The sequence below is a fragment of the Apis cerana genome, linkage group LG4 (assembly GCF_029169275.1).
Source record: "Apis cerana isolate GH-2021 linkage group LG4, AcerK_1.0, whole genome shotgun sequence".
In the NCBI taxonomy this organism is placed as follows: Eukaryota; Metazoa; Arthropoda; class Insecta; order Hymenoptera; family Apidae; genus Apis; species Apis cerana.
The window spans coordinates 6666037-6692455 of record NC_083855.1 but is presented as its reverse complement, the minus strand read 5'-3'; the positions used below and the strand labels follow the sequence as shown (position 1 = coordinate 6692455).

General features: G+C 36.6%; 3 protein-coding genes across 13 annotated transcripts in view; all 3 read right to left on the bottom strand.

The window, feature by feature from the left end:
- The window catches only part of LOC107995633 (zinc finger protein ZFP2), a 53429-nt gene that overhangs the window by 23864 nt on the left and 3146 nt on the right, over positions 1 to 26419 (bottom strand). Inside the window, exon 5 of one of the 11 annotated variants that reach the window (XM_017053261.3) lies at positions 192 to 2716. The exons of 6 other annotated variants lie outside the window; for them this stretch is intronic. In XM_017053261.3, coding sequence (XP_016908750.2) covers positions 1114 to 2716 — 1603 coding nt within the window. In that variant the 3' untranslated portion in view covers positions 192 to 1113. Of the gene's footprint in view, positions 1 to 191; positions 2717 to 6548; positions 8108 to 8359; positions 10198 to 14284; positions 15925 to 16576; positions 19729 to 26419 lie in introns of those variants that run through there. 4 more of the 11 variants (XM_017053262.3, XM_062073929.1, XM_062073930.1 and 1 more) reach the window with 4 other exon arrangements.
- On the bottom strand, positions 3076 to 6761 carry LOC133666013 (zinc finger protein 239-like). Its single transcript, XM_062073939.1, has 2 exons — positions 6619 to 6761; positions 3076 to 5389 (listed from the first exon to the last, which is right to left on the bottom strand). The coding sequence occupies exons 1-2, from the start codon at positions 6630 to 6632 to the stop codon at positions 4312 to 4314; spliced, it is 1092 nt and encodes a 363-aa protein (XP_061929923.1). The 5' UTR covers positions 6633 to 6761; the 3' UTR covers positions 3076 to 4311.
- On the bottom strand, positions 20713 to 26414 carry LOC114577249 (zinc finger protein 41-like). The gene is made up of 2 exons (XM_028665675.2): positions 24112 to 26414; positions 20713 to 23240 (listed from the first exon to the last, which is right to left on the bottom strand). The coding sequence occupies exons 1-2, from the start codon at positions 24201 to 24203 to the stop codon at positions 22160 to 22162; spliced, it is 1173 nt and encodes a 390-aa protein (XP_028521476.1). The 5' UTR covers positions 24204 to 26414; the 3' UTR covers positions 20713 to 22159.

The following is a 26419-nucleotide window of genomic DNA, read 5'->3' as shown; positions in this document are numbered from 1 at the left end:
AGAAGAGTTAATGAAAATATTTGAACAAAAAATAGATGGAAATTGGGTAGATCTGGTTGCAAAACAGTCAAGTTCTGTAACAGTCAATAATCTTGTTTATTTTATACGCATTTCTCTGTAGATCTTATTTATTAACGAAAAAGTAAAATAAGGAAAATAATCGAATGGATGCAAAAATTGTGCAACGCGTGTTTAACAATTATTAAAAATTGATTTAATCAAAGAAACAGATAATCCTATACAATTAATAAATGCATCGAATATAAATTCGAAATTAACAAATTTATAGTATCACTTAAATTATTAAAAATTTCTCTTTCGCATATATTCATCTTTCAACAATCGACGCGATACTCACAAATGTACAGGTAACACGATTTCATATTTTCTATTTGCATTGCTCCCTTCGTATTTTCGTAAGAATTATATTTTACAATAATTCTTTCTTCTGGTGTCGATTTAACTTTTAACAATTTCTCATATTTTAAAGTAGATATTTATCTCATCGCATAAACTATATAATCTTAACATATATATATATAGTCTCGTACAAAATGTGGGTTTATATATATGGTTTGAGTATTGTTGCTGGTAACGACGAAATTTCGTATAATTAAAAAAAAAAAAGAAGAAAAATAATTTATAAATCATTTTTTACAACGTTTCAATATAATATAATTACATTATATTATACAGAGAAGAATTAATAATGAACGATAATACTATAAATCTTTGAACAAAGAGATACGTACAATGGAAACCCTCTTCCGCGAGCCATCGAATCAAAGGCAACTTTCTCTTTTTCTCAATTACAAAAATATCATTACGTATAAATAAAATTAATATAGAAAAGAGAAATGTGAAAATTAACGACGATATTATACAAAACTTGATGGCTTGATTCTACGTAACAAAAAAAAAAAAAAAAGAAAAAAAAAAATGAAACAAAATGTGAATACAATTTTTCCTACTTTCTAACTCCACCTTTTGCATCGTTTCCCCTATATCAAAATATTCGTCTTTTCGATAGCTAGATTAAAAAAAAAAAAACTTCAAATTTATGGAAAAATCTCAATTTTAGAAACTGCAACATTTTCTCGATTCTCCGCCAAACTAATGCTCGTTATTCTCGGGATTGGTGAGCAACAGGGGGGGAGGCGGAGGAGGAGGCGGATGATTCTCTGGATGCTTGCGGCGATGCGACATCATGCTGCCCCTCTGAGTAAAGCTTTGCCCGCACAAATCGCAGGCGTACGGTTTCTCACCAGTGTGGATCAATCTGTGCATTCTAAGGGAAGCAGATCTGGCGAACGTCTTCAAGCATACTTTGCACTGATATGGCCGTTCGCCGGTGTGCTTCCGAAGATGCAGCTTCAACAAATAATTCGTGGTGAAATTCTTGTCGCACTGGGTACAGGCGTAAGTCTGGGAATGGAGGGCGACGTGATTGCGAAGATTGTACTCGGAGGTGAAGGTTTTCCCGCACGCGTCACACTTGTGCTGCTTAACATCCGTTTGATTGAGCAACACGTGCTGATAGAAATCGCTTCTCGATTGGAATCTTTTCTGGCAAAGCGTTCGCAGCATGTCCGTTCCCACGTTCGAAGCCTTGTGCTTCATCAGCAAGTGATTCTCCAAGGTGTTCCAAGCTTTGAATTTTCTGGGGCAGACGGTGCAACAATAGGTGTAGACGATCTCCTTATTCTCCTGATGCTTCGTCTCGTGGTGAGTGATATTCTTCACGGCCATTCCGCAGAATCTGCAGATGTAGGTGGCGTTCATGTGAGACCTGTCTATGTGAAGGGCAAGGTCCAATTTCAACTTGAACTTCTTGCCGCAACAGTCGCAGGTAAATTTCGGGTCTATGTCGGTGTGCTCGCGGATCCTATGATGCTTCAACCCTGTCACGGTTTTGTACTGCATCTGGCAGACGGAGCATCGATGAAAGTAGACCACCTCGTGCGTTTTTCGATGCTCCTCAAGCGCCAGATCCGAGAAGTAACCTTTGTGACACTTGTCGCAGTTGTACGGCTTCTTATGGGTTTTCAGGGCGTGCTTCTGCATTTGCTCCTCGTCCTTGAAACACTTCTCGCAGAACGGACAAACGTTCCTCAAGGTATCTAATATCTCGTCCACTTCCCCCTTTACGTCCGTTTTCAATTTCGATCCTTTCGTTACCTCGTCAACTTCCACCCTCTCCTCCAATACCATTTCTTTCCCCCCTTCCAGCAGCCCCTCTTCGCTTCTCTTTCGTTTCCTCTCGCCTCCCTTGCAACTCGACCGCCTGTCCTTGGCTTGACTCGTCGCGAATCTGCTCTCGCCCTTCCTCTGGCGCAGACTCAATTCCGGCTTGATAGGTACCATTACCTTTTTAAGCTCGTAAGACACCAACCCGTCGTCTCCCTCGAACGGTATAAGCACACTCTTGATCACGTTCAATCCAGTCTCGTCCCTGACTTCAACAGGCACCAACATATTCTTCACTTCCTTGGTCACTAGATCCCTGACCGGCACCAAAACAGTTTTCACCGAGTCGACGATCGGCTCGTCCAACACTTTCCTCTCTAAATAATCACTCGTGACGTTTATTTCATTTCTCCCCGAGTTATCCGAATCCTCGCGTTCCAATTTGATTTTCAACGTCACTGAATCCTGCACAGCGGTCACTCGAACTTTTCTATCCTGGTCCAAGGACGTTTCCGCGATCGTAGACCTCCTGAAACATCCATTCGTTTAGTCAGAACGTAAGTACGTGATCGAAACGACGCTGAGTTTGCACGAAACAAAGAGAAAGAGACAGATAGACAGACAGACAGACAGAGAGAGAGAGAGAGAGAGAGAGAGAGAGAGAGAGAGAGAGAGAGAGAGAGAGAGAAAGGAAAGGAAGAAAATCAAGAAGATATCGGTGGTGATAGATCTGCTTCCTTTGAGCGCCTCGTTTATTCAGAGAGACAACTCCTGTCGATGATCGAGCTTTTATAAATAACGTTGCACGCTGTATATGTGTCGAACAGAAAAAAAAAAAGGCGAGGAATCAGATGCGGGTAAAATAACGTAAGAGTGAGTACAATCATGTATAGTGAGAACAATCGAGCGATTTCTGAAAAGGATTTAATTAAAGGAACAAAGAATTCAGTACAAGCAATGAATGCATGTCGAACATTGCACTGAAACAATTCGATTCTCCGGGTTAATGTGTGAATTTACAGTCAGTGTCTACTTACATTAGTAAAATTGTCACAGCTTCTAGAACAACCGACGAAAACTCACGAAAAACTCGCTTCCATTCTCACGCTATTCTTACTTTCTCTCCCACTCTCTCATTCTTTTTTTTTCCTTTTCTTTCTTTCTTTCTTTTTTTTTTTTTATTCTTCTTCGATTATCGATGATCGACATTCGTAAGGCTCGATTCACGCTTAATCCGATCTATTTATCATAACCGCCAATATGTTTCACTTTCACTCCTTTCTAATCGTGAATTCACAATCGTTTCATTTACTGTACTTTACACCAATCAACCAACAAACCTTTCGCTTAAGTACATCATTTTATGTACACATTTAATTCCTCTCGATTAATAATTAACTTGAATATCTTTTTTTTTTTTTTTTTTATCACTAACGAAGCAATTTTTGTTAATCAATCCTCGAGTCATCAATTATTATTAGAAGCTTCATCGTTTCCCGCGATTTTTTTTTCTTTTTTTCCTTTTTTTCTTTTTTTTTTTTTTTTCTTTCCCCCAGAATGCTGTACAATAATTCGAGATTTAAACAGATACAAAATAAACGCTACGGGGCTAAAACAGCATTGAACTGTTATATCAGTAAAATGCAGGGCGCGCGATTTCCCCCTTTTGCTTAAAACTTCAGATTTATAAAGATAAAGCAGCTTTTTATTCTGAATTATAAAAATATCGTTATAAATGATCCGCTGCTCGTTGTTCAAGCGAGAACGATAAACAATTACCCATTATCGACCATGTACAAAGAAACGCTCGAGTTATATTCCGTGTTGAACTTACTTAAGCGTGGACTTAATTAGCGGAAACGAGAAAAAGGAAAAGAAACTTAAAAAAAAAAAAAAAAGCGCAAATGGAATCAAAAGCGTAACGTAAGAGATTCGGAGACATTCGACGTGGAAAGCGGGATTCCCTTGAAGGAAAAACGAAAAACCTCGACGAGGCGAAAGTCCATCCATCGAGCAAATATCCTGAAATATCCCAATTAACGTTCGGACAAGTTCGATCGGTTTCAATCCTAAATCCCCTTCCTTCCTTCCTTCCTGCAACATTCCCGGCTGCGTCCAGAAACGCTATGACTTGTTCGCGTCCTTGGCGAGTCTGGTGAGCGGTAGAGGAGGGGGCGGTGGATGGTTTCCAGGATGCTTCTTGTGATGCACCATCAAACTGCTCCTCTGCGTGAAACTCTGGCCGCATATGTTGCACACGTACGGCCTCTCCCCCGTGTGTGTAAGTTTGTGGACCCTGAGCGCGGGCGACCTGGCGAAAGCTTTCGGGCAGAAGGGGCACTGATACGGTTTCTCCCCGGTGTGCCTCCGGCAGTGAAGCTTGAGGGCGTAGTTGGTCGCGAATTTCTGGCCGCATTCCGCGCACAGGAACATCTGGGAGTGCAGATTCAAGTGGCTACGCAGCTCCTGCTCGGTGGCGAAGCTTCTCTTGTTGCAGATGTTGCACTGGAACGCCTTGGGCGTGCTCATCTTGATCCCGTGCATCACCCGTTTGTGGGAGACCAGGTACGATCTCTGCGAGTAACCGTTCCCGCAGAACTCGCAGATGAACGCCTTGGTCTCGAGGTGGCTCGTCTTGTGATCCTCCAGATCGTAGTTGGACATGAAACCCTTGTCGCACTGGTCGCAGCGATAGCGATAATCCCTCTCGTGGACGCGGCGGTGGTGCATCCTCAACGAGATCTTGTTGTTCGTGGTGAAGCCGCATATCTCGCACGAGTACTTGATATCACGATGGATCCGCCTGTGATTGCATATCTCCGAGGAACGTTTGAAAGCTTTCCCGCAAGTGGCGCATATGTAGGGGCGGGCATCACTGTGCTTCACCATGTGGCGCTTGTAATCCCTGTGCTTGGCGAATTCCAGCTCGCAGACAGAGCAGGTGTAACGTTTTTGGTTCTCCTCGTCGTCCTCGAACCCGTGCCACCTCGTCGCTATTTTTCTCATTCGGTTGTTGCCCGTATTTACGGAGCGATAGGTGTTCGAGGGGGGGTGATCGACTCGAGGAGGATCTTCGGGCAATTCGCAGTACGCGTGCGGATCCGGCGGAGATGGAAGCGGTTCTAGTTCTGATTCCAAGACCTCGATGGTCCTCTCACTGCTGGCTTCCGATTTCACGTCCCAATCTACGTTCCCGAGATCTCTGCAATCAACAACGTGATTTTTCAAACATGTTATACGTGCTCATTTTTCATTTCGTTCGCCGATAACTTCTTCCAGATCGCTACAGACGATTTTCATTAAAGGTGTGTTTTTATAATCGTTCTCTTTCCTAACGAGGAAATATATATATATATATATATTATTATTATTATATATGTATATATATGATCGTGAAGGGGAAACGATCGAATCGATTTGCTCGAAATATGAGCAATCGGAAAAAGGCATGAGAAGTTGTTCGATTGAAGCGAAAAATCGCCACGCACGGATTTGTTCTTTTTTTTTTTCCCAATAGATTATCGTTCTTTTATTAAACGTATAATAACGAGTATCAATATTCGTAACTAACATGGAACTTGTAGTGCTCTCTCGCCACTTTCGTTGCTACTGAAATTACTACATTTAATTATTTTTCGACGGTAATATTTTATTAAAAAAAAAAAAAAATTTAACGAATATAGTTAACGAATAACTATATCGGATAATTATATCACTGTCACACGTAACGTTTCAGCGATGTACGATTTATATGATCGTAATATACGTATTCAATACGTATGCATTTCAAATATAAACATTTGGAATTATACAGACAGAACTGTATAATTATTAAGTATATAATATTTGTATAAAATTCTAATTGTATTACTCGCTTCCCTCGTTTGCATCAATTTTTCTTTCTTTCTTTTCTTCCTTTTTTTCTTTCTTTCAGATACAAAAGCGTAAGGAAGTAGCAAGGGATTCTTAGAGATAAAGATCGATAAATAATAATAACGAATACAGATCATATGATAGTTCAGTAACAGCGAAAGCGTTAATCGAACGAACGTAGAAATTGTTTGCTGTACAACACATGAATTTTAAATTGGTTACACAGCTAATAGAAACGAAAGAGAGCGACTAATCGACAAAAAATAATATTGCCTTACGAAGAAACCATTATTCTTAACGCTATTGAAACGCTATAAAGAATTTCAAAAAGAATCATCGAACATCGTAACAATAAACAAATAATACAATTTCAGTCGCAAATGCAATGTTACACGATTGACAAAAGGTATCGTGAGCGTATATGTATAAAAAAAGAAAGGAAAAAAAAAAAAAAGAAAGAAAAAAAAAAAGAAGAAGAAGAAGATTCATTTGATCGATTTCGTACGGCTTCTTTAATTCTTAATCTTCATTGGTCGAGATTAATCCATGATCACACACTTCTTTCGCTTCATCGTCGTTCTTGCACAGTCGCGCAATCATAAATGTTCCTGCAGTGTTATCAGCACCAGGTGCTCCAACCCGATGGTACTCTCGAGACGAATGACGAATCTCTCAGAGAGTTCTAACCCTCGACGAGGACAACGACGACGACGAAGAAGGCACTGGCGTTTACACGCAGGTCGACTTCTGATGGGCCGTCAGGTTGCCCTGGCACGAGAAACCACGGTTGCAGATCTGGCACACGTACGGCCGTTCTCCCGTGTGACCCCGCCTATGGATGGTCAACGTTGACCTCTGCGAGAAAGCTTTCGGACACTGGTCGCACTTGTACGGTTTCTCCCCCGTGTGCACCCTTCTGTGCATCCTGAGATTTTCCGAATCCGTGAAACCTTTACCACAGATGTCGCACACGTACGGTTTCTCCCCCGTGTGGATGCGCCTGTGCTTCTTCAAATGTTCGGCGCTGCTCAGACTCTTGCCGCAGTAATCGCAGAGGTAGAGTTTGGTGGGATTGTGGCTCTCCTTGTGCCGGAACAGGGATCTCTTGGTCGCGAGAACTCGGCCGCAGATGTCGCACGCCGTGCTCGTCACTTTGTTCGCCTTCATCTCCGGGTGCATGCGCCTGCAATGGGCGGACAGCTGTCGTCTGAGATAGAAGGCGGTGCCGCATAACTGGCAGGCGAAAGGCTTGTCCCCGGAGTGTATGTTGTAATGCTCCTGCAGATCGATCGCTTTGCGGAAACGCTTGTCGCAGTCGTTGCACTGGAAGGGTAGATCGTTCTTGTCGGTGTGGCGCAACATGTGAATGCTTAGGGCGGCCAACACCGTGGTCTCGTAGTCGCACTCCTTGCACATGTAGCTCGGGTAGAAGTGGGTCTTCTCGTGCCTGGTCAGGTCACGGAACAGGCGGAACTTCTTGGGGCAGTGCTTGCACGTGAGATCCCCGACCGTGTGCCGCATCAGATGTTTCTGATAGTTGCTCTTGTGTCTGAACACCTTGTTGCACGTTTTGCAGATGAACTCCATCTCGGGCTTCTCCTTCTTCACCTTTATGTTCGAACGATTGGCAACCGTCGACGCGTTGTTGTTCGCCTTGCGCCCGCCACCTTTCCGCCCGTTGTGCTTCTTCATGTGTTTCCGCAAGTTCACGTACGTTCTGAACACTCTTCCACACTGGTTGCACGTGTTCTTCCGTTTGCTCTTGTGCTCGATCTCGTGATTGTCGAGTAGCGCCTGCGAGGCGAAGAACACGCCGCAGATCTTGCAGTGGTACGCGAGGGGCAGATCTTCCTCGTCGATCTCGTCGGCCACTTCTTGCTTGATGAAGCTTTGCTCGGGGTTCAGGGGAACGGGTGGAAAGGACGAGTTGTTGTCCGTGTCTCCGCTTTTTACCGGCGACGTAGCGTCCACGTCCTTCTTCACCAGCTCGAGCTTCGTCAACATCGCCATCGGGTAATACTCTTCGGAGAAAGGTAGCTGGTTGTACCTGAAATGTAAAAATTCGAAGGGACGCATCAGTATCGGGGATAGTCCTCGTTTAATAATCGCAGTCTCTCCGCGCCCGGAAAGCGATTTTCTCGAATCGAATACCTGCAAGCGATCGTTGTAACGATCTCAAAGAATCTTCCCTGACCAAAAATTGGCAAATGATAGAGAGTATCGTTTGAAGAATCGGCGATTTTTTTCTCTTATCGATTCGATCGATGATAAATAAAAAAATGTTTCTAACAACACAGTGTTTATCGTTTAGACGATGTCAAACAATTTCGTTTTATTTAACAAAAGTTGTACATGAAACGACGATTAAGTAACTTGGAAAAATATTATGTTTTATATATATATATATATATTAAAAAAAAAGAAAAAACGATTTACAAACGATCCTTTTGCTCCCCTCTCAACTTTAAACTACATTTTGTACAAGTAAAATGCTGTAATACTGTAAAGAAAAATATATAAACAGGAACGTTATATATATATATATATATACACATACATATATATATATATATATCCTTATTATTAAAAAAAAGCGGAACTATAAAACGAGATTACATTCTCGATCGTGCGGAATTAAAGAAACGTATAAAAATATAACTGAAAAAAAATTTTCAGATTATAACTTTGGCACCGTTAAAAAATTCCTTCGATATAGATATTAGAGCCAATTATCGTATGTATGTACAAAATTACATTCTATCGATATTACATATGTGATAAAAAATCGAAATAAATTTCTCGATCAGGTAGTAAAGTAGCATCTAAAATTACAACCTTCTTCAAAAAGTTTGCGTTATCCAAATATCCCTGTGAGCTTTGAAGACTGTTTCAACGTTTCAACGTTCTTTTCTTTTCGTTTTTAAAAAAAATGTAGCTTTTTTTATTATCCACCAACAATATTATAAAAAAAAAAAAACCTTCGAAAAGGTTCACTCCGTTTGATTCACCGTAGCGGTAGCGGTAGTAACGTTCACTTGAGTGTGCACTTTGTTATGAGCGTTCAAAGACGACCTGGAAACGAACGATTTTGTACAAAACTCGCAATGATACGGCCTTTGGCCCGTGTGATATCGTTTGTGAACGACCAGCGTGGAATGTTGGGTGAACGATTTTCCACACGTGTCGCAGCTGTACGGTTTCTCCCCTGTGTGAGTCCTTTTGTGAACGACCAAGGTGCTCCTCTTGCGAAAAGCTTTGCCGCAGATGTCGCAGATCAACAGCTTCTCCCCGCTGTGAAGACGGAGATGATCTTGGAGAGATCCCTTGGAAGACACCGATTTCCCGCAAAGATGGCAGGTGTGCTTGTTCTCGCCCATATGGGTCTTCACGTGGAACACCAACGAATTCTTGTACACGAACGTCTTCCCGCAAAATTCGCACTGATGCTTCACAGGTTTGAAGTTTGGGTCGTGAAACTTCAGATGCTTTACGAGGCTGTGATTGTTAGGGAAAGACTTGTTGCAATTCTGGCAGACGTGCTCCTTGGCGCCGTGCTTCACGTTCATGTGACCGTGCAGCTCGGCGTTTGTGAAGAATCCTTTCTTGCAGATCTCGCAATACCTCGTGTACTTTTCGAAATGGCGCCTCTGATGGATGGTCAGCTGGAACGCTTGAACGAACGCGTGCCCGCACACGTCGCACACGAAGTTCTTCTCCCGCGTGTGGATTCTCCTGTGGACGGTCAGAGTGTTGCTCCTTTTGAACGACTTTCCACAAATGTCACACTGGTACGGTCGAGCGTCGCTGTGCGACACAAGATGGCCTTCGTACAGATTCTTCGTCCTGAAAAGCTTCCTGCATATTTGACACTGATAGAACGTCTGCGCCGAAGGATTCCTCTGCCTCGTTGCAGTCGCGTAGTCCTCTTTCAACGTCCCTTTGCATTCTTGCTGGTTCGTGGTTACAACGTGGCTATTGCGTATCTCTTCGACATTGACGAAACGTTGCGAATCTTGGTCGAATTTCCGTTGATTCGTCGTCGATCGATCCTCTTCTTTCAAGATCGAAAATACTATCACCGATTTTTCCGTGATCATATCTTCTATCGATGGTTCGATCCTCGTAATCGATGGAGATCTGCGAAGAAAATGAAAAAAAAAAGTGTCGTCAATAGCGATTCTTTATTTTATTGGTTTAGATCTAACGACAACTTTCGATTTTTTTTTTTTATTGTGAAAGGTACTTGTTTTATTATTATTATTATTATTATTAACGAATATTTAGCTCGATTTACATTTGATGAAATATACACTGAACGTATATATATATATATAGCATAAAGAGCGAAATGGTTTTTTCGAATTACTTCTCCTCTTCTTTCTTCTTCGACTGAATCTTGCATAACTCGAATCAAAAAATTGTTTTGTGCGTTATTTACAAAAATGTAAATCTTTTTTTCGTCAAATGAAATGAAGTTTCTTGTTGAAATAATACAGTTTTTGTCTGGATAAAATGTCTGTATTTCGTTGTTCGTATGAATATATAGTATGAATATATATAATTTTTTATAATATATCGTTTTCTTTTCTTTCCCTTTTTTTTTTTGGTTAACAAAGATTAATTTATAAACTCGTTGTTCTTTCATGAAAGACATTTACATGATGCGAAAATAATTTTCGCGATAAATAAAAATTGTTTCAGCATTTAATTACAATCTTAACGTTCAATAAAATTTTTGTACATTTCTAAGAAAAGCGGGATTTTATTGTATACAAATTTTGTTGTAAAAATTTACTGTATTTTTCAATCTTCTTTTTCAAGATAATCTTTTCCATTATCATATTTCGTATACACCTTAAAAAATACTTTTTAGAAAATAAAAATATAAAAGATGAACACAGAATCATATATATATAGATGTATCGCGCATAATACATAAAAAAATAAGTTTATTCGCATAAAGAGATAAATTTTCGCTTATCTGTAATGTGCGTTATTAACTTGGACGATGTGTATTTACATGAAAAGTTATACAAATGTATTAAAAGTTAACAAAAAGTTATTAATTATATGCGTATTACAATATAATTCCTAAAATTTTATCACTACAATACAATAATTGTTTAACTGCATAATAATTGTCTTTGTTATAAATCCATGATGAATTTAATAAATTTAAATCCACAAAATTTATATTAAATATAAATTGTTCTTCGTGTTTATACTTTTAGTAAAAATAATTTAGTAAATAATTTGTACATAATTAATTAACAAAATAGATGCTATCATACTGCAAGTTTTATTCTACTTTTTGTTGTATTCTTATTGTACATAAATCATCCTCTTATTTTTATCATATTGCTAATTGTTTATATATATATATTCCAATTTTTTTATATTACGTTTCCATTATTAAGAAATTATTAAGCAAGAAAATAAAAATGTACGTGAACGGTATGTAATTTTATATTTAATTTTGTTAAAATTAATTTCTTTTTTTTTTTTAGAATCTTTTTTATATTATGGCACCTTTTATATCGCGAGATTCTAAGATACGATTATTATTTGTATGTCGAGATTATCTCTATTGTTAGTAAAAACAATTTTAAATTTGTTTGAGCTATTTAAATATTGATAAATCAGAAGCAGTCTTACTACAAAATTATCTGACGTACTAATCCTTGGATTCGATGAAATCTTTCGTTCATTGCAATTATTAATTTATTTAATAATTAATTTTCAATTTAATTTGCGCTTATTATAAAACTGCTTGATGCAGTTTATCAATTATTTTATTATCGCTTTATGATATAATAATTTGATTTGTGTAAAGCTGTTAGAAAAATCTTACTAATATCAATTTTCTTTTGTAAAAAATACCATTTGAAAAATACAGGATAAACCTGAGTAAAAAGTAGTACTAAATTACAAAAATTTATCATAACACTGCGATGGCTACCATGTTAAACTTTTTGTAACATTTTATCATTACTAAGATCATTGAAAAAATTAAATTTTCTTTTCAGTACAATATTAGGAAATGTTACAAATGCATATAAATGAGTGGTACTAATATAGCAACAATTCAAATTTTAATAATAATAGAAATTTTAAAAATCAAAGTAAATAATTTCACTTTTAAAAATTAATAACAATTAATAGAATATATACATTAAACAATGAATATTCAATGAATTTTCTAGTACAATGAAACAGCTTGCAAAAAATTCACCACAGTAGCCAAATACGTAAAAATCTCTTAACATTTACAATACATTTCTAATGAAAATCAATTTTCTCCAATCGAGTCTTATAAATATTCTTTCTACGATTCTACCTGTTATATCAAAAATCTAATTTCCAAGGAGAACGAGTGCACATACCTCTCCCATTCTCAAACGCGATTTCTTCTTCCAATAATCTACTTTTTTTCTTTTTTTTCATGCATACATAAACACACATACATAAGATTTACGCCTTTGGTTCACTACTTTCTCTCGTGATGCGACTTCATGTGTGAATTTAACGAACCCTGCTGCGTGAACCTTTTCTGGCACACCTTGCACTCGTACGGTCTTTCGCCTGTATGCGTTCTCAGGTGCACGATCAAATATTTTCGAACGCTGAACGCTTTGCCGCATACTTCACATACGTGCGGCTTCTCCCCCGAATGTATACGCATATGGATCTGGAGATAAGCCTTGCTCGAGACCAATTTGCCGCAAATCTCGCAAGTGATGAGATTCTCACCGGTGTGTATCTTGAGGTGCACCTTCAAAGCCGCCTTCCAATAGCTCTCGAAATTGCACACGTTACATTTGTGTTTCTCTCGCTCGCCGTGAGACTTCATGTGAGTGTTCAGATAAGCAGCACTCGCGTAAGGAGTGTTGCAGATCTTGCAGACGAACGGTTTCTCCCCCGTGTGGGTGAGCAGGTGTCTCTCCAACGTTTGATTCGTATAGAAGCCTTTACCGCATATCTCGCAATGAGTCACGTACTCCTCGTTGTGCTTCTTCTTGTGCAGTCGCAAATCGTAGCCGGATACCTTGGATATACCGCAGATGTCGCAGGTGAATCGCTTGTTGTGCTGCTTGAGATGAGTCTTCAAGAATTCTTCCGTTTTGAAGCATTTGTTGCAAAGGACACACTGAAACGGTTTCTCTTTTTGATGTACTTTGATCATGTGCTTCTTCAGCTTCTCCTCATCCGGGAAGGTTTTGTCGCATTCCTCACAACGATCAACAATCTCGTCGTTCCTCTCGTGATCCTGCCTGTGCTTCAGGAATTGAAGCCTCTTCCGCATCCTCTTGTTGCACACATCGCATTCGTAGATCACTGTACACCTTCTAGTCGATTTAAAGCTCTTAACGTTTCCTTGCTGTTCCTCCTCGAGAACAAGCTTCATCTCTGTGTCGTCAGATTCCTCCAACGAATCGGTGGTCACTATTTCCTGATGGCTGATCTGTTCGAATTCTTCAACCGTGATGCTTTCACTGCATATTTCGTTTTGATATTTGACCAATTCCATGTCTTCCAGGCTTTCTATTTGTTCTATTTTCGATTCCACGAGTTCGAGCTCCTCGCACCTGTAATGGACAAGAATCGTTAACATATAAAACACGACAGACGTGAATAAGAAAGTAACAAGCGTGTCGGGTAAGAAGAAGATCCTTTCCATTCGGATGAATGTAATAATTGCAATATTTCTTCTCTGTGTTTGATATTATTGCTTACGTCTTTGCTTTGAAAGAAGAAATTGAAACTCATTTGGGACACATTTTTGAGCTCTTCTAAATGTAAAATTTATTACACTGACGGATAATTTGTACAAATATTGAAATAAAAAAAAAAAATGAAATAAAAATATACGTTTGTAAACATTAGTTCAATATTGGATAGTCGTAATAGATAAATTGATCGAATAGAATTTTGAAAGATATAATTAAGGTTCTCTAATATATCGTTTCGTAATTTTTTTTACACGAATTTTTACAAGATTTTCAAAATTTATAATACGGTCTGAGATTATTATTCTTTTTGTTTAAAGATGTGTTACTTACCAATAATTGTTTCGTATACAAGCATTTGAAGTAACAAATGTACTAATCCATTAAAGTAGTTTTAATTCCAATTTCTAAGAAAACTAATCTTAATTGTACACATTTTGATTAAATCGAATTTTAATATTGTCCTTATATGAATTGCAAAAATATTACAAGCAATGTAATAATATATGTATAATTTTATTACATTATATACAATATATGCATTTTGTTGCGTTACAAACTAATTAACTCAACCAATCCATGGCAAAAATTACAATTAGTATAATTAAAACACTTAATACGACGTGAAAGGGAAGCATTTTCTAAAGCTATTAATCTTTATAATAATAATAATAATCTTTATGATACTGTTCTTAATATTTGCAATCTATACAATTTATACAATCGATCCACAAACGATCACAAACGATTAGCAACACAAATTTAACAATACCATGAAAAATCAATCATGAAAATCAATCCTTATTAATATTTTTTTTAAAATATTAACTTCAATGTTTCAGACAAATACCTCTCGTTTTCAACATAAGAATTATATTCCTATATAATTAATCAAAACCAATAATATTAAGTTTATTAGTTTCAAATCAATCGAATTATCTCTAACAGCAAACAACGAAACAAAGGGGGGGATAGTAAATTCTATTACTACAAAAATTCAAGGAAAATTGAAACGTCTCTCCTCTCCCTTCATTTTGCGCCCTCATGTCGGCGCAAATGAGCGCTCAGAGTGCCCCGTTGCGTGAAACGTTTCTCGCAAATTTTACACTTGTAAGGTCTCTCGCCGGTATGAGTTCTTCTATGCTTGATCAGATATTTCCTCGAGCTAAACGCTTTCCCGCAAAATTCACAGACCTCCGGCTTCTCCCCGGTGTGTATCCTAATATGAATTTTCATGTACTGCCTCCTGATCAATTTGCCACAAACCTCGCAAGCCACTTGACTCTCCCCTGTATGAGTCCAAAGATGTTCCTTGTAACAGTAACTGTAGAACGTCTCGAATCCGCATATCTCGCATTTGTACTTCCTCCTGTTCTCAGGCTGGCTATGAATCTTCATGTGACTTCTCAGGTAGACCCGATTGCCGAAAGACTTGTGACAAATCTCGCAGGTGCAAGGCTTGTCGTCGGTGTGGACGCTCATGTGGGTCTTCAAAGTCGCCTTCAGATAAAACCCTTTGTTGCAAATCTCGCAGAACTCTGTGAACTCTTTATTGTGCCTTCTTATGTGTATTTTCAAATAATATTCCGAGGTGAGCTTCGCGCCGCACACGTGGCATATGTGGGGGGCCCCGTGCAACGTTTTGTGAACGTTCAGGTACTTCTTCTTCTTGAACACCTTGTGGCACACGTTGCACTCTATCGGCCCGACCGAAACACTCTGCTGCTCCTCCCTCTTCGTGCCTTTCACCACCGTCCTGTCCTTTCCCCTGTGCTGCTGCTTCCCTTCCACGCCCTTCGCCGACTCTTTGCACCCACGACCCCGCCGATGCTTGAACAACTGCACCTTCTTCGCGAAACTCTCGCGACACGTATCGCAAGTGTATTTCTTTTCGGCCTTTCTCAACGCCTCCCGAGTTCGAAGGATCGACCGCTCGGTTCTGTGCACCAACAGTGCACCCTCCGTGTCGAACTCTTCGTCGCACGACTCGCATCGATACGATGCCTCCTCCTCGACAACGCACGAGTTGTTATCGACACCATCCTCGACAACGACAAACGATCGATCTTCCTCGTTGGACGGTTTAGGGGCGCGAGATTGATTCGGCTTGGCTGCTATCGTCTTCACGTTTTTCGCTCTGCAAAAAGACAATACAGCGTGAGCAGCCTTGCAATAGGACGCTTGCACGCACGGGACGAGAACAACATTTTTGGCTAATTTATTAATTGAACAAGGCTCGAGTCAAGGGGAGGGGAGGAGTTGAAAAAGTGTGCTTGTGATTCTGTCTGCCGAGAATTTTATTTTCTACCGTCAAATCAAGGGGGATGAAAATCTTCTTCTTTCCAAAGATTATGATTCGTCGAGTATGGGGCGATTAAGTTGTATAGATGTGGCGACAATTTTCGCAGAGCACGGTATTGAAAGAATGGTGAAGCTACTTACTGGAAAAAAGCCAAGTCAGATCGTTTATTGATTCGTTCGTTAGGATCCCTTCGATTTTTTCGCTCGGACAAGTGATACGGGATAAAAGAATTGTTTTTCGTAGACACGTTTGCACAAAATGCACACAGCCGTGAACGAGCGGAAGAAGATGTAACTTGTAACGAAAAACGTTAAGATTTTTATTATATCGTGCGATATTCGCGTTGTCCTTTTTCCTTTTCTTTTTTTTTTTTTTCTTTTCCTTTTTTTACTATCGAGAATTTTATTCGAATTGATAGATAATCAGACACAGATATAAGTAAAAAAAAATCGAGTCGGTAATTTGTTGCAATGCATGAAACAAGATGTTTACTATATTGTTTATTTTATATGAATTTGCTTACAAAAGAAGACTATTGACTACCTGATCTGGGATAATAAACAATGATTGGATAGAGTAGAAATAATTGAAATAGATTAGCGATATCATACATTCATTCGATTCACACACGACATTCCTGTTTTATATACAAAATCTATTGCATACATAAGGAATTAGATAACTATAAATTTAAGTCAACTTTCATTCGTTTTATCGATAAAAATGCAAATCTTAAAATGTTACGGATATTATAACTGTAATACTATCTACATTTAATTCTCTAAGTGACATATCACACTACAATTATTGGTTATGACAATAGGTAAAAAAAAAAAAAACGAAAAAAACGAAAAAAAAAAAAAAAAAAAAAACGAAAAAAATGTTTTCCCCTTTCTCTTATACCAAATACATAAAGGCAACATAAAGGAAAAGCTATGCGATAAATAAGACGTTCACTAAAGTATCTATACTTACATTATAAATTAAGAAAAATTGTCATGAAACAATATAAACGTTTAATTAGAAGAAATTGTTTCTTAAGAATAATTATATATATCATAATTATCTCGTACACTTAACGAAAAAAGTTATTATCACAAATTGAAGTACCATTTCATCATATAATCCTATTTGTTTATAATAATTTGTAATAATGTGATTGTTTTTACGCTCAATTTGCATTTATTAAAAGCGTATAGACAGTATTTAATTTTTTCCAAATCGAAACAATGAATTATATCATGGATCTATCAATATTATTTTTTTCATAATTTCATAATTTCCAGCTTTTATAACTCGTTAATTCGGATATCTTAAATATATATTTTTCTTTTTTTTTTTTTTCTTTTTCCGCGGAAATTATTAATTACCGCATAACAACTAAGGCACTATCCGTATATTTATCAATTACTAATTTAAAGCACCTCTTGCAAAATTCTATGTAATAACTTTATACATATATAATATTTACGAAGAAGTGGTAAATCAATGTATGTGCGTATAAAATAAGATTGAGTATTCAGGAAAAATATAAAACCTATCGAAGCGTGGACGGTTGTTCTATAAAATTCTACATAAAAAATTTCTCTCAACGCTTGCGCGAGAATGAAGTATAAAACGTGAAATTTTACAAGAAGATGTAACATCGGTAAGAACTATTATATGCAGATTTACAATTTTCGTATTTCTATTTGTATGTTAAAGTTACAAAAGGAAAAGGAGACAGTTAACTTACAATTAACTTCGTTTGAATGTGTTAATAAAATGGAATTCGTCTTAAATTTTGCATAATAATTATGCAAAATCGATCGTAGTATAAAAAAGATTAAATGCAAATATAAAAAAGAATAGTCGAAAATTACTACAGGAATGCTTTGCATCCTGGCCAATGTTTTTAGCCCTGCAAAATTAATCATCCACCAACCAATCTATCTAACAAATGATCTCTAAAAATGATCGCTGTCTTTCATCTTGCCTTACAATTTCGATACCTATCTATCTATGGCCAAGATGCAATAAAACAGCATTGAGCCGAGACACAAACGTACATTATTTCAAACATGTTAGCGAGAAACTCGTATAGCACATTATCGTCTCATCCTCGCCTCATTAAAAGTTAAACTTGAAACATGGTTATTATTCAAGAATTATGTTTCAATTCATTCAATGAATATCAAGAATGTGAACAGTGATTCATCATGAACTATATATGTGCGTAATAAATGCTTCAAACACTAACACGAATTATTTTTCTCAACATCTTAATTGTTCCTCTATTACAATTCCATCATTGTATAAAAATAAACAACCATTCATATTACAATCACGACTGATTAAAATATCTATCCCTCTTTCGATCATAAATAATACAAATACCGCCCCATCATACTATATAAGCATAGTAACCATAAGTAACTTTCTCCTTACAAGTGGATAAACTCTTTTACAAGGCCTTGTAATCGTTTCAGAATAATTATTCGTTAATCGTACGAAATATCCTAACTAGGTAACAATATAGTTATCGTATCAAGAGACTGCTCTTGATGCTGGACCTCTTGTTCCTGTTTCAACTGTTGCTGTTGCTGTTGCTCCTGCTGCTGTCGCGCACTCTGTTTAGCGTGAGTCTTTAAGTGTGAGTTCAACATCGTTTTCGAGGCAAAAGATTTATGACAACACGTGCAAGGATACGGTCGATCGCCTGTATGACCTCTGAGGTGCACCACCAGGGTGGTACGTTGGGTGAATCGTTTCTCGCAGTGGGTGCACTTATGGGGTCTTTCACCTGTATGCGTGCGCCGATGCACGCTCAGATAATTTTGAGATATAAATCCTTTGCCGCAGAGGTCGCAAACGTGTGGTTTCTCACCTGTATGCTTTCGTAAGTGCACGGTCAAGTAAGTCTTACTGGACACAGCCTTGCCGCAAACGGGGCAAATGTATTCGTTCTGGGGTCCCACGTTCCCGTGGGTCTTCATGTGCACCAGCAACACCTGCTTTCTCGAAAAACGTTTGTTGCACAGCTCGCAGTGATGCTTCCTCTGTGGTGGAACGTAATCAGGTTGGTGCAGCTTCGCGTGCAATCTCAAACCTTGACGATAGCGAAACGGAGCGTGGCATATCTCGCATTGGAACGGTTTTTCGTCCGAGTGCACTGCCTGGTGTTCCTCGTAACCTGTCGAAGAATCGAAACTGGCTCCGCATATCTCGCACTCGTACTCTATATTGTGCTGCTTCTGATGAGCTATCAAACTTTCTTTATCGTCCATAACGTAGTCGCACGTCTCGCAAACGTAACTCTCGTTAGTTTCGTGCTCTGCTTGATGCTCCTTAAACGTGGACATCTTCGCGAAACTGCAACCGCAGTGCTCGCATACAAACTGGTCATCTTGCACCTGCACCTCGTCCTGTTCGTGAACTTTTAAATGCAGCGCCAGAGCATGCTCGGAAACGAAACCGTCTCCGCAGAGATCGCACTGCACGATACCATCGGTGATGATTATCTCCGTATTCTCCACGGTCGGCACGTGCAAACGATTTGCGATGAGCAGCTGTTCCGTATCTTCTTCTTGTTTGAACATCTCGTTCGGGCTGCATTCTTGCTGATCCGGAGCTAGCATCGGTACCTTTGTTGTAAAATATCTGGAAAGAAGAGAGACACAAAACGTAGGTCAATCAACATATCGTTTGCATTCGATCGATATACTTTATTCTCTTTCCTTTCAAGGAATTTAGGAATATATTGCGTCATAATTACGTCAAATTTTAGGGGGAGGGACAAATATATGTTCAAACAAATATATATATACGAGATTCATAAAGTGCCTCAGTGCTTTCCAGTATTTTCTTTTTTTTTTTCTAAATTGTGTTCTTACCGTTCGAAATCTTTTTCTACCCGTTAATTTATACAATGTATACGCATCTTAAATGCGTTTATTCTAATATAAATAATAATATAAATTTAGGAAATGTATTACGTATCGTAATATACTTCCACAGAATCTTTTTCAATATTCGTCAAAATCGAGTTTTTTGATTTAGCATAGCATTTTACCAAACTCAATAATCCAATATATTTGGTATTTATACAAATTAATAAATAAAAACATTAGCTAAAAAGTTTTACAATAACCGTTCGTACATAATTAGTAATTGCAAAAATTATATAGTCAGTAATTGCAATATATTTGTATCATAACAAGAATAATATCGTTAAATATTTAAAAAATCACACGATAATTTATAATTGTATCATAACACGATTGTATATATATATATATTTTAATATATAGATTCTCTATTATACACTTACCACATGCTGTACTGTTTTACCGACGGTCCAATCACATGATATCCGCCATCTTGAATTAATACTTGAGTTTATAACCAAATATAGACGACAATAAATTTAATCGTTATTATAAAAAATTAAATTTTATAAGAAAAAAAATCTTTGCAGATAAATAATTTATATAATACAATCTTGCTTAACATCAAGATTTACATGTAATTTTGAGTTTACAAGACTAGAGAGAGAGATAGAGATAGAGATAGATAGATAGATAGATAGATAGAGAGAGAGAGAGAGAGAGAGAGAGAAGGAAATAACTATACTATACAAAAAAATTTCAATTCTTATGTCAATTATTCAACATCAAAATTATACAAACAATAATTTAAAACTACATTTCGAAAGATAATTAAAATTTGTTAAACTCAACGATAAATATTAGAATTTATTATTAAAAATAATTATACGAACATATCTTTTTGTTTTAATATAATTAAATACAGATTATTAATATGTAAAAACAAAAGAAGAAATATTATTTCAAAATGGTTAATACAAAACTGTCTAATAACATTGAAAACTTTAATTAGACAAAAAAAAATTACATTCAAGAGTGATAAAATTTTTAGAAATTTTTTAGTAACGATTACGTCCAACGATTAATTATAACTATGTTATTAATATCAATAGCAGAGATCTTGTTTTTTACGAAGTTACATAGAAATATTTAAGCGTCTTCATACTTACGTTTTACGATATTTATAATATATATAGTGACCCTGTACTTATATTATTTAGAGGCACATGAATTCGTTAATGCTCTGAATCGTTAACTATATCATTTTCATCTATCGGTTAAAAAAAAAAAAAAAATACTTAAAATAATCATGTACTCGTACATTAATTAGATACTAATACTTCTCTATCTATTGTAACGATATTTTAACATCAAATAACTTTTAACACTATATTATATATATATATATATATATATACGCAATTGCTTAGTTATAATTAGCTCTTCTATGTAAAATGTCTTTTTCCATTCTATCGATTAAAATTTTTCAAAAATTCTATCTTTTTAGGCACATTAAAAAGTTATTTCATTAAACAGGTACTAATTTTAGTTGAAGCAAATTTCGCGTTTCAAATTAATATCTCTGAACGGAATTGCGAGATTCTAATAATCGTAAAAGATACCCTATCGTTTAAAATATTCAGGATATACACGAACAAACAGTATCACAGTGACGACATGCATATTACACATAAGATTAATCAATTAATCGTTTCTTTTATGCATTCTTCCTACTAATTAACAAACGTCTGAATTTAAAAATGCAATAAATTACTATCGTTGAATCTCGCGATATTTCTGACGAGATAATTCGTAGTATGCACAATAATTTAATAATAATCATCTATATTTGTATAAGCAAGTTTGAGGCACTTTGCGAGTGATTTTTCTACAAACAAATCATATCGAAGAAAAGAAAAATTTCATAAAGAAAAATATCTTTAAAACAGAGAAAGAAAGAAAGAAAGAAAGAGAGAGAGAAATAAAATTTCTATTTCTATCGACTAGAAACGAATACAAGTTTCCGCGCTATCATCAACAAGATGAACTTTAACCAACAGATAATAAACGACAAGTTAAAAGGAAAAAAGAAGATAAAAATAAGAAAAAAATTCACTGAACTTTTATAAAGAAAAAAAAAAAAGAAAAAAAGAATCCGAATCGATGAGTATTTTTTCTTATCGAACCAACGATAACGATTCGATTCAATGCTTTTTCATATGATTCAGCATGATGGTTCTGGTAACGAATCCTTTACCGCACAACGTGCACGTATAAGGACGTTCTCCCGTGTGATATCGGCGATGGACGGTAAGCGTGGATGCTTGAGTGAACGACTTCCCACACATGGCACAAAGATACGGCCTCTCTCCCGTATGAATACGTTGATGCACCACGTAGTACTTGCGGTGTGTAAAACCTTTGCCGCAGACGTCGCACACGAGCGGTCTGGACCTATGTACAGCCTTATGGGTAGTCAATGATTCGATGCTCGCGAACTGCTTGGAGCACGAGTCACACGGGTACGAGAGTACCGATTTGTTGGCCGACGCAATGGTACCGCTAATACTGCTAGTGACCGGATCACCGGAAGACACTACTACGGTGTCGGTTATCCTATTATCGTTGCCCGGCTTGTGAGTTTTCGCATGATGATTGTACAAATTTCGGGTCTCGAAGCGCATCAAACATCTAGGGCAGGAGTAAGGCTTCTCCTGGCCAACCTCGTGCATCCTCCTGTGCCGCTCGAATAGTGTACGATACCGGAAACTGGCTTGGCAACGATCGCAGGCGAACGTCTTGTCGACGTTCACCGATGTAGATATCGTTGGTATCGGTGCGCAGGAGGTTGCCGGTGGCGCGGAATGCGTGACCTCGTGCATCCTCAAATGACTCAGAGCAAAGAAACTCCGGGAACAAATGGTGCACGAGTATCTCATCGGATTCTCTATGTTGTGCTCGAACTCCGGCAAGGCCGAATGACTGGTTCTTATGTGGTAATTCAGTTTCAGAGCGCTTCGAAACTCAAGGCCACACGTGGAACACGGATGGGATTCGGTGACTATCTGCACGTGATCCATGAGAATCTGATCGGAACAAATGGATGGCAAGTGGGATGGGACGGTTTGATACGTTGAGGACATCATCGACGATTGATTGGAGAACATAGTGTTGTTCTGAAGCAAAGTACAAGTGACGGGTAAACAGGTATCTCCCGTCTCGGGCGATGGCGAAAGTATTTGACGTAGCATCCCCGATAATCCGCCGAACGTCTCGCTTCCTTCCCTGAAATTGACAAAACCCAAGGACAATGCAGCGGCGAACACCACCGGCACAATAGATAGATAGGCATTGCCTTTTTCATTCGTTCCTGTGATCTTTGCTTTCTCTCTTGCAATAGGCAGCGGTGTGAGAAGATAGAAAAGCGAGAGAAATAGAGTACACGCTGCGTGACTTCTGTATAGTGACCGTGCAAAGTGCTTGGGCATTGTGGTTTTTCCTTTCCAAAAACACAGAAGTACAGAGAGTGCCGACGAGAGCGCAAGTGCAAATCGAGCTTAGAGAGTTTTGTCGTCATCGTTTCTCTATTTTAACGTCTTCATGATCTTCCTCGTTAATATGAAGAATATATTATATATCGTGGGAATATATTACATTCCTCAAATAAGAATTCCACGTCTCGGAAGATCGTAAAGAAAGCAATGTTTATATCTTCACTTTACCTTTGGAGTTTACACAATAAATATAGTTGTCTCGTCCTTTGAAAATTTAAATATATTATTTTTGTGTATAAATAGATTGTTAAATAAGAACGTTATGCTCGTGATGCTTTTTACTTTTACTTTATTTATGTTAAATGAATTAGTAATGAATCTAATTAAAAAGAATGAAACATACGCGTACTTCAATTAAATCTTAAACTATCTCTCGCCTTTTCACATCTCTAGACTCTAGAATGAAGTAATTGGCATAAACCGAAGAAAGAAATTAAAGATTTCTACAGCAAACCAGCAGAAGAAAAAAGTTAAGCTACAAAACTCAGCAAAGAAGTTAGAAGAAAGCAAACCCTTACTAAAAAATCATTATCTTTACTAAATATACATTATTTTTAGAGAGATCAAATTAATGTAGTATCAAATGATAATTAGAGCCTCACCTTTGAACCGATATCCAATATCCACATAGTCTCTTCTTGTCTTCTTCCATCACATTTTTCTTGTATTCAACATTCTTAACTTGAAAGTCCATTTACGTTATCATGTAAACAGAAATATGATAAACACACTGTAACAATTTGCAAATGGAAACAAAAAATATTTCAAAGTTTATAATCACTTTTTTCCATCATTACTCGCAATCGTGATAAAAATTACGCAAGTACAATTATAATGCATCCATATTAATTTTTTATATACCGATGCAAATGTACTGCGTAAAAGAAGAAAATATACAAAATGAATTGCAGAAAATTATTTTTTAATTGGCGCGTAAACGCAGCCTGATTTTGTGAAAGCGTCGAAAAATGTAAATTAATTTTATAAAATATTTTGACTGCTTTTTTTTAACCGAATAAAATAATTCGCGCAATTTAATGCAGCGCATTTAAAATATACGTATGATTAAAGCGCATCGAATTTTCAGCTTAGAAAAACTTATGCTGAAACGAGCGCTAATAATTCCAAAGAATAAAATCACGAAATTCTTTGGTAATATCGCGCGCGTGTGTGTATGTATATATATATATATACACATATATATACACATATACATATATATAATATATAATAAATTTCATTCGATATATATATCATACTTATAAACTATTAGATAAAAAACAAAAGTTTCAAAATATGCAAAAACTGATACTCGCCTTAAATAATATGCCTGAGATCCTCTTCATGTTTCTCATGCGATGATTATTCTTCAATTCTTCATCACATCTTGATACAATCATTACTCTAGTTGTTTTGATTTCTCTTTCATTTTTTAAATGAACTTTCTTTTTTATCGTAAAACACTCGATTATTTTAAAGTGACATCTAATAAAGATGCCATATCCGTAAATGTTATTGATTGAAACCGAACTCGTGGCAACAATACCACATAGTTTATCAGCGAGTTGTGTGCGCAATTAACAGAATGATAGCACTTACAGACTAGCCGATATATTAATTATGTAGTCCTGACAATAATGTAAAAGCGTAGGCATTGGAAAGCACGAAGACGACAAGAAACGGTATTTGAATTTTTTTTTCTCTTTTTACGAATTATAACATAGCTTGGTGATATTTTTTAAATACACCAAGCATCTATCATATCGTGACGTTAACTTACGAAATATTAGTTTGTGATTTTTGGTCGGCCTATTGTCGGCCGTGTGCGGCATTTTGTGCCTTCACGTAAGCGTGGGATATTGATACTGACAACATGTAAACATCTGGTTCTCAATTGAACAGAGGGATTAAATACCTATACATTATGCATCAAGTGCAATAAAACAACTGATTCAATTACGTACACACAAAAAATACTGATAAAAGTGTTAATAACATTAATATGTAATTAGTAAAATCCCTCTGTTCATTTATTGTACATGTATCAATAATAACTAGAATAGAGTTCATTTAAATAAGAAAATTGTAATGAAATTGATTCATGAAAACATTGTATGTAATCTCAATATTTATGCTTATATAATTCTTATTAAAAGGAACTCTAAATACATGCTATCACATGAAGGAATATTCAAATATTTTGCAATTTGTTTTATAAAATAAACATTCATAAAAAAAATTGATATTTTATCTAAATATGTTTTATGTACGATGAAACAATTTCATAAAAATGAGATAGATTCTTAATATATTAAAAAAAAAAAAAAAAAAAGAAAAGAAAAAAAGGAAGAAATCAAATTGCAAAATACAGAGAGCCAAAGATGGTTGTGGGGTGTGTATTAACTTACCTTGTCATCTTATTGCACCTTATTCATTCAAATTAGGTGACTAACTCTTACGGATTTTAATTAAAATGAAAAATGAAAATTGTAGAAAATATGTCTATAATCAACAATAGTAAAAATAAAAAAATGAATTAATATTATTTAAAATAAATTTAGAAAATAATTAATATAAAAATATTAAATATTTTTAACATAATAATAACAACAATAATAATAATTTATAATTTATAAGTTTAAAAATTATTTATAAATGAAATAATATGAAATATCATAAATAGAAATGTATGTTCTAATGGAAATTATTATACTAAATCAATTTATTTTAGGTTATGTAAGTTTCAATTTTGTAGAAAGAAAAAAGAAAAAAAGAAAAAAAAAAGAAAAGAAAAAAAAGAAAAGAAAAAAAGAAAAGAAAAAAGTTATAAAAATGTTTGTGTAAGTGTGTGTGATCTCCACAACAAAATGGCACCTTTGGCCCTTAGGACATAAAAGTATGGATAAAAGA